The sequence below is a fragment of the Poecilia latipinna genome, unplaced genomic scaffold (genome assembly GCF_001443285.1).
Source record: "Poecilia latipinna isolate Pla-1442-1.1 unplaced genomic scaffold, P_latipinna-1.0 Scaffold1119, whole genome shotgun sequence".
Taxonomy (NCBI): Eukaryota; Metazoa; Chordata; class Actinopteri; order Cyprinodontiformes; family Poeciliidae; genus Poecilia; species Poecilia latipinna.
This window is the reverse complement of record NW_015113735.1, coordinates 1-9,104: the sequence shown is the minus strand read 5'-3', so window position 1 is coordinate 9,104 and position 9,104 is coordinate 1. Positions and strand designations below refer to the sequence as shown.

The 9,104-nt window shown below is 36.6% G+C and overlaps 1 protein-coding gene across 1 annotated transcript; it reads left to right on the top strand.

Annotated features, from left to right (window-relative positions):
* The first annotated feature begins 615 nt into the window (after positions 1-615).
* LOC106959806 (fas apoptotic inhibitory molecule 1) lies at positions 616-7,028 on the top strand. The gene is made up of 5 exons (XM_015052589.1): positions 616-759; positions 2,400-2,530; positions 3,412-3,640; positions 4,749-4,798; positions 5,716-7,028. Exons 2-5 carry the CDS (start codon positions 2,417-2,419, stop codon positions 5,863-5,865), a joined length of 543 nt encoding a protein of 180 aa, XP_014908075.1. The 5' UTR covers positions 616-759; positions 2,400-2,416; the 3' UTR covers positions 5,866-7,028.
* Positions 7,029-9,104: the final 2,076 nt, after the last annotated feature.

Genomic DNA, 9,104 nt, shown 5'->3' with positions numbered 1-9,104 from the left:
GATAAATTAACTTATAAAATGTGAAAAATGTCTTGTTAAAAGTGAAATACTCTGCCAATGTAACTCATACTTTTTCATCAATATTAAGGAATTATTTACATAAAACAAGTCTATAAATCTTGCTGAAAAGTTTCTTTTAAATTAGTTTGTCTTATTTAAAGTGTAATAAGATATTTGCACAAGAAAGTAGACCAAAATTATTTGGTAAGATTTTGTGATAAACTACAACTACTTCCTGATAATAACGTAGTAATTATTACAAACAGTGTACAAACTTCCATGTAGCTTCAAATTGAAACATTTTGAAGCTCCAGTTAGTGATTTATGTCGGCGATTATCCTTTGAGGTCTTAAAGGTGAGCTGGAACAGGTACTTCTAAAACATGTGGGACCTGGGAACTACTGGCGCCATCTAGTGGGGTATTTATGTGCAATCAAACTTTTATTCATCTTTAACTTGTTAGAAAATGTTTCTTTTTCCTCCATAAACACAGATTGTTCTTCACCAAACAACAGAATCTGATACAGAAGTCTCTCTGGACGACCCAGAAACCCAAATCAGGATCTCCTGCTTCTGGTTTTCAGCAGTTTGACCCGGAGGGGGACGGAGACGCGCTTGTGCGTAGGGCCGTTCTACGTTGCCATGGTAACAGCATAAAAACAGCTCGGCTAAACCTGTGTAGCTTCTGGGGGAAGGATGAACTGCGCCTAAAGTATCCGGCTGGAGGTTTGTTGTCGAGGATATTTCACCACCGCTGAGGTAATTCAGCTGTAAACTAATGGATGACGGTCCTGAGTTAAGCTTACAGGTTTTAATTGGACCGGACCGAACGGAAAGCTAACGATCGGAGTTGGTTGGGCTCACAACATTGTCAAAGTCTACAAGCTAATCCAGGTCTACTTCCGCTTCTGCTTCAAAATAAAACCATGAAATCTAAAGCTAATTGATTACCATGAAAATCCTGTTTCAGTTAATTTTTGTCAGTTAATTTTTTTCAGATGTTTTTCTAACATATTTAATTTGTTTTGGGCAGCAGAAGTGAAGTAATGTTTGTCACCAGGTTTCTGCTGAATGATTTTTCATTCTTTTATGTCAGCATCAAACTATCTGTTGAAGATGTAACACTTCTTCTTACCACGTATTTTTGGTCTATTTTCTAGAAAAGATATTAGACAACAAATCTAACTTACAAGAAACTTATTGACAAGATGCTTTTGAAGTCAGTAGTTATTTAATATTGATGAATAAGTACAAGTTCAACTGGCAGATTATTTAACTTGTAGTGTAGAAAAAATGTCTTGTCAGAAGTGAAATCATCTGCCAGTGGAACTTGTACTTTTTAAAAATTGATATTCATTAATTATTTATTTAAAACAGGCTCATATATCTTGTTAAAAAGCTACTTTCAAGGTAGTTTTGTTTTATTTCAAGTCCACCAAGATATTTGCACTAGAAACTAGATCAAAATACTTGGTAAGAAGAAATGTTTTGCAGTGTATTGTTGTGCAAAAGAGCCACTCTAAGAACTGAACTGAGGTTTCATTAGTAAAACATAACCATAAGTATAAATACTTTATGCAGTTTACAGTAGAAATACTTCTACTATGCATATTAGGGCCATTGCAAGAAAAAATGAACATTTCTGACAAAAACTCAAAAGTTTTGACTTTTGAAACTCAGAAATTTTTATGTTTTTTATAGGATATTTCTGAGACAAATTTTAGATTTCCTGAGTTTCTTCTAGGAAATGTTTGACTTTCCAAGCTCAGAAATTTACAGTTTTGTTTTTAAGAAAATAGCTGAGATTAAACAGTTCTGAGTCTTTTGGTGGAAAATGGCCCTAACAATGTTGTGCCAGAGAGCCTGCACCCCTTGGAAAAGCAGAAAATCTTTCCATTTAAAGCATTTAAATGAACATATTTTTAATTCACACTAAGAAACTTATTGAAATACGTTAGTGTGAAAATAAATGTTTCTCAGAACATTGTTAGTTCAAATTTTTTTATAAATTTATATAAAATCAAGTGTTTTTATTAAGAAGTTTATATATTAATAATAACAATGTGTATTGTGGTTAAATCTAAATTATCCCTGTATGGAACAGATTTTAGTACACCAAACCCTTTTGAACAAAATCTTTTATTTTGAAAATGAATGCCTGGCACCGGAAGATAATCACCTGAAACAGCGATAGCTTAGCATGCTATCTTTAGCCGCGTTTCCTCTGAGTTCATCACTTCATTCATCAACATGTTCTGCTCTTATTGATACTTTACAGTAAATATTTCTCAGTTGCCGCAGACTGGGGACCATCTTTATGAAACTCTTTATGAGAACCTGCAGGTTGACACCGGTGTCGGCAGCTGCCATTTAAACCCGGTTCTGTTGGATCTCCGCAGGTTCGGAGCCAGTCAGAATGTCCAGTGACCTCGCTGGTGTGTGGGAGGTGGCGCTGAGCGACGGAGTCCACAGGATCGAGTTTGAACATGGGACAACCACCGGGAAAAGAGTCATCTATGTGGACGGAAAGGTCAGCACAACCAGTTCAGTCTCTAATGAAGGAACTGGTCCCAGTTTACAGTTCCTGCCTGCTTGGTTCTCATTTATGTACTGATATCTGTGGTGGGCCTACTTTTACTTTTGTTCTTAAAAGTACTGATGCACCGATGTGAAAATTTAGGCCTGAAAAAGTAATTTAGGGGAATCTAAGTGCGCTAAGCGTTTTCAAAGTTAGCAAAAAATGCTGAAATGAAAATTTAGCTCCGCTATGTATAGTTCTCACGTGACGTCACACTTCGGGAACTTTGTAGCTGACAGCCATCTTGGTAGGTATCCAAACTGTCTGACAGTTGCTATGGAGTTGCTATCATAATTGGGTAACAACCAGTTACATTTACTTGAGTAACTTTTTTGAAAAAAGTTTTCGTTAAAGTTTCATAAGTTTTTTTATCGAAAGAAATTGATTTGGGAAAATTTGATTTTGCCTGATTTTGTTATTTTTATTGTTACTTATAAAATAGTAATTTTTGTCCTTGAAATGGCAAAATTTCCATTTAACTTCATATATTGGTCCATCTGATGGTGTAATATTTAAATATTAAATAATTGGTAATTTGATCAGTTACTTGGTACTTTTTACCAAATACTTTTTATTTTTACTTAAGTAAAAATGTGTTGAAGTAGTGCTACTCTTAAAGGAGTAAAATCTTTGGGAACAATATGCACCTATGGTTGCTATGACAACAATAAACAACCCACATTCTCTGTCTGATACGAGTCGATCCCAACAGCAGACATTTCGTTGATATATCGTTCTCTTGCATATTGGTAAAACATGTCAATATATTTTCTTTTTGTTGGACTTCAATTCATGATTCGTTTATACTTTGTGCTGATTTGCCTATTTTCCAGGAGGTTCTGAGGCGGGACTGGATGTTCAAACTGGTCGGGAAGGAGACGTTCAGCGTGGGCCAAGCGGACACCAAAGCCACCATCAACATCGACGCGGTCAGCGGCTTCGCCTACGAATACACGCTGGAGATCAACGGGAAGAGCTTGAAGCAGTACATGGAGAACAGGTCAAAGGTCACCAGCACCTGGCTGCTCAACCTGGACGGCATCGACTGCAGGGTGGTTCTGGGTGAGCTCAGTTCCACCTCTTCTTATGTCTGAGTCAGAGGTTGTGCTAAATTGACTGTGGTGTTTTTGCAGTGCGTTCTGCAAAAACACCAAATCTTATCAAGTATTTTGTCTAGTTTCTAATGCAAACATCTTAGTAAATTTGATATAAAACAAAACTAACTCACAAGTAATTTTTAGCAAAATAATAAGAGCTCGTTTAAGTCAATAATTCCTTAATATAAGAATAACTTGTTCCACTGGCAGATGAATTCACAAGACATTTTGTTTTGTTATAAATTAAATAATCTTTCTTTTAAATCATCTTTCCATCCTTAAGGAATTATTGACATAAACAAGCTCCTATGTCTTGATGAAAAGTTACTTGTAAGTTAGTTTTGTGTTCATTAAGGCCTACAGCATAGTGGATAAAAGTATTTTTTATCCCCTAAAAGTAATTCCAGTAAATGTAACTAGTTACTTCCCTGCTCTGGTAATTATTATTATTGATCTGATATTGAGAGCGTTTTGACTTCTGCTCCTCAGAGCTGCGCTCTCACATTAATGCTGAAGCTAATCTGTTTATCGGCTTTAAGCTCCACCTCTCCTGACTGCACAGGTTAATCCCTTTCATAATCCCTCTGCTTGCAGCTCATCAGGTGATGCTCTGCAGTAATCCTTACATAACATTTAAAATAGGAGAAACGTGCTGCTTTTCTCTAACTACACAGAAACCAAGAGAAAGTGTCAATAAGTTGTTAGCTGCTTTTGCTTCATTTGAAACGGTTAAATCATAGTTACACATATTAGATCATTAGTTCCTGTTCCACTGGCAGGTTGTTTCACCTTTAACAAGACATTTTTCTTCTGTTATGCTACATGTCAATATTGATGAAAATAAAAGCGAAACCAGATGGAGGCAGACATATTTGCTGCTGCGGCCTCAGCAGACATTTTTATTTCTGTAAAAATAAATCAGGTTTTCAGATGAAAAAACTGTGAACAGGTTTCTGAAGTCCTGATTTACTGACCTGACTGAGTAAAATAATAAAATCAGAAACCTGTTAAACTCCTCTGACCTCTCAGACAGTCGGTGAGTTCCTGAATGTTTTCACTGTTTTCACTTCCAGAGAAAGACACCATGGATGTTTGGTGCAATGGAGAGAAGATTGAGACTGCTGTAAGTATTTTTTTAATTAATCAAACAATAATCCATCACATGTAATAGAGTTTTATGTTTTCTCTGCAAAATATTCTTTTATCAATCAAATCAAAGCTGTTTTTATGTGTTTACCGCCAAATTACATCAATCAGTCCCTCCAGTTCTGCATGGATATTCACTCAAGATCAACAGATTCCTGTACTTTTTCATGCTAATGCATAATTATTTTATTGTAAATTTTCCTCAAAAATGGTCAAAAACATTAGATATGTGATGCTAACTCCCACCTGCAGGTGGCAGTATAACTACACTGGTGCTTCAGCCTTAGTTGACGTCAAGTTGTAGTCTGTGGTGGATGTAATGAGCAACAAAAAGTCACATTTAATGTCATACATAAAAGCAAATTTACAGCAAATATGTCTAAATTAGCTCAGCAAATCAGTTTCACTGCAAAAAGTCAAAATAATTTAAAATTTTGGAGCAACTGATCAGTATGGGAGAAGATTAGGGCCACTGGAAAAAAAATAATAATCTTGAATTCAAGTCAGAATTCTGCACAAAAAAAATCTGAATTTTTAGAAAAAATTCTGAATTCTGAAGGGGAAAAAAAGAATGTCGAGAAAAGTCGAAATTCTGATTTAAAAAAGTCAGAATTCTGAGGAAGTCAGATTTTTTTTTCTTAGAAAAAGTCAAAATTATGAGGAATAAGCCAGAATTTTGATGGAAAAGTCAGAATTTTAGATTAAATTCAGAATTTCAAGAAAAGTCAGAATTTTGAGAGTTTTTTCAATGGCCCTAATCCTTTTCCAATGGATCAATCTTAAAATTGTAGGAACTTATCGAATGCGGAAGAGCTACTTCTTTATGTTTTAGCGGCTTAATGGGTTTTATCAGGACATTCTGGCCCAACCTGACGCTGCGATCTGCGTCCGCAGGGCGAGTTCGTGGACGACGGCACGGAGACGCATTTCTCCCTGGGAGGCCACAGCTGCTGCGTGAAAGCCGTGAGCAGCGGGAAGCGGCGAGACGGCATCATTCACACGCTGCTGGTGGACGGCACCGAGGTCGCCGAGTGCACCGAGTGACCGGGTTCGGCCCGGAGTCGGTCTGTCGGACTGGAAAATGGCTGCCGCGGCGCGGCCGGTCCACACTGGACAGATATAAGCGCCATAGAGTCTGTTTAGTGGCAGACGGAGCTGCTAGAAACGTCAGTCAGAAGATTCAGCGTCTCTAAAGGTTTACATTCATATTAATGAGGTTTTTTAGTCTTAAAATGTAATTTATAAGTTAGAAACGGTTCTGCTTCAGCTTTCCTGGTGGAAACCAGGAACCTTCTCTGTGGTTTCATGTTGTGAGTTATTATGTGCTTTATTTATCGGACCAATCAGCTGCTGTAGAAGAAGGACTCAAGGCTCCATTTCCTGCTGATCGTTTCAGACAATCATACTGACTAGTTACACTGCAAAAACAGAAAATGATACCAGCTAGTTTACTGAGCTAGTTTCTAGTGCCAGTATCCAAGATATCGTTTTAGGGCCTTTGTCAAAATAAAAAAAATAAGTAAATGGTAAATTTGTGAGGAAAAGCATTTTTCCCATCCTGTAAGTTATAATAATATCATGCCGTAATACGTTATGCCATCGTACCCTTGAAGTTGGGAGAATTATTATAGTAATATATTTATAGCTTATGTCTATAAATTATAAAAATTATAATCTGGGAAAAACATCTTGTTCCACTTATAACTTGTACTTTTAAGAATGATTGACTTGAAACAAGCTCCTATTTCTTTCCAAACAGTTATTTGTAAGTTAGTTTTCTTATTTTAAATTATTTGTAGTAGAAACGAATCAGAAATCCTTGGCAGGATTTTGTGTTTTTGCAGTGCAGGCTGTAGAAACCTTCATGTAGAGCTGCTGTAATCTCTCCTGTTACTCTGTGTAGACTTCCTGTTTGTCCTTAGAGAACTGTGAAACTTTTGTTGTGGCTGTACAAACTTTTAGTTTAAATTTCTCTTTGTATTTGTAGAGACACTCAGTCAGAGCTCTTTCTTTTTAGTCAGTACTGTCTGGATGTTAGTCGTGGTTCTTGGAGGAAAGACGCCAGTAAAAGCCTTCGCTGATGGAAGCGGTCTAGTTAAAGGCCACATCCTGTGTTTTCTGATGTTACAAACTGTATTTATAAAGCAGATTTCATGCACAAAAACCTCAAAGCGTTAATAAAAGTACAAATTCAGACAAAAAAAAAAGTTTCTCGCATAAAAGATGGTGATAAAATTTACAAATGAAACCAGAAATTTACACACATTCATTTTTCCCTCTGAAGTTAAATCAGACCAAACTAGTTTGAGGTCAGTTAGAATCACCAAAATTATTTCCAATTGGTAAATATGACAACAATGAGAGAGAGAATGTGTCAGATGTATTTAAAGATGCCTTCTGGGGAACATTTTATTTGAACTGGATGAATCGGGTCAAGCTTCTGGTTTGCTGGAGTTCTGGTCCGTTCCTCCTGACAGAACCGATGTAACTGGGTCAGGTTTGTACGCCGCCTCACATCGACTCTGTTGAGTCACGTTGTACTTTTAAGGTTATTTTTCCTGCTTTTTCCTGATGATGCCGCCTTTAGGAAGTGGCACCAGTTCCTCCTGCATGCAGACAGCCCCACACCATGATACTGCCACCGCAGATGGGATGGTACAAGCATCCCTGTTCTTCCTCCAGATGGTCGTTATGTCCAGATAGTTCCACTTTTCCTTCATCATGTTTCCTGAAATGAATCTGCTCTCAGCCCGTGTTGCTGCCGGACAGGAAGCTTCTGGAGGCTCAGATGTTTCTGCTGAACATTTTCTGCTCAGCTTTTTACTGAACAAACAATAGTTTCACTTCACCGTTTTGTAATTATGTACAATTATGCTACATTCAATAAATAATGTAAATTATGCTAAACATAATTTTAAATAAGTCATAACACATGCCTTACCAGCTTCAGCAGGTCTTTGTTTTTTGTTTTGAGATTAATTCACACGTTTTGGACCAGAATGATGCTGAAATTTCCTCATTTGTTGGATTACAGGCAGCTGAGTTATTTTTTAATCTTCAGGTGTTCAGATTAACAAACTGGTCAGACTGATGTTGCTCTTTTCCAACTTCCTTTATTAAGATGTATTTACTTGCAGCAGCATTAGTACAATGTTTACATGTTCAGACACAAATTTAGACAAAGATCCCTTAGAAATATACAGCAGATATGCTGCAAGGCACGTAGCTTTTTATAGAGAATAGAAAGATTGATGCTGGATTTACAAAGTAAAGTCAAATAAACTGATGCATTTATTGGTTTGACCCCAAAATAATGTTTTTGATTTAACGTATTTAACACTTTTCATCAGCAAACAAATCACTATAAAACTTTTGTTCCTTTATAATTTGGTCATTTTGTCCCCAAACTGCAAAAAAGATTAAATAAATCATAAAATAATGATTCTAAACCAAAGATATTTTGATATATTTGAACAAGTTAAGAGAAAAACGGAAACCTTCATATTTTTACAAACATAGTTTTAAGATCTTTTTAAACTATCATTATCATCCCCCTTGGTGTTGAACGGTTATATACAAAGACATAATAACACTAACATATTTGTTCTGCTTATAATGTAGTGCCAAAATGCAAATCAAAGTTTCTAATACAACAAAAACTTTTTAGTTTCTGAGTCAGCATACAAGTTTATTTTTAAACTTCTTTCTCTGCAGCTTAAAGTGAATTTATAGAAAACTAGTTTACTTCTCTGGAGATTCTTTTTGATCAATTTTTCTGCAATCAGATTCTGATTTCAAACCAAAATGAGTAAAACTCCTTATATATAGGAAGAATGTGAAATCTTCTTGCAGGTGATGATGTATTTAGGCAAAGCCTGATAACCGCTGAAGATAACAGAGACGTCAGTTCCTCCAGACACGCTGTCATGGAGGATGTTGGAATCTTTTTCAACCGGAGGAGGAAGAATAAATCCTCGTTCACCTTTAGCCGACTTTCCCAGCAGGACTTCAGCCTCCACAAAGTACAGGTACTCCTCACCGTTCTCCCTCCACAGCTCCAACGCTGTTTTTATGTTGCGAGCGAAATAGATTCCCTCTCCATACTTTGGATCTGCAACCAGAAGGAGATTCATTGCACTGTTAATGTGTCGAATGTGAGCAGGCTAATTAGACACGGAGTTCTGCAGGGTTTTGTTCTCAGGATTCTTCAATTCAACAACAACATGATCCCAGTAGCTCAGATTACTGACATAGTTATTTTAAGTCATGTTGGTAACAATTAC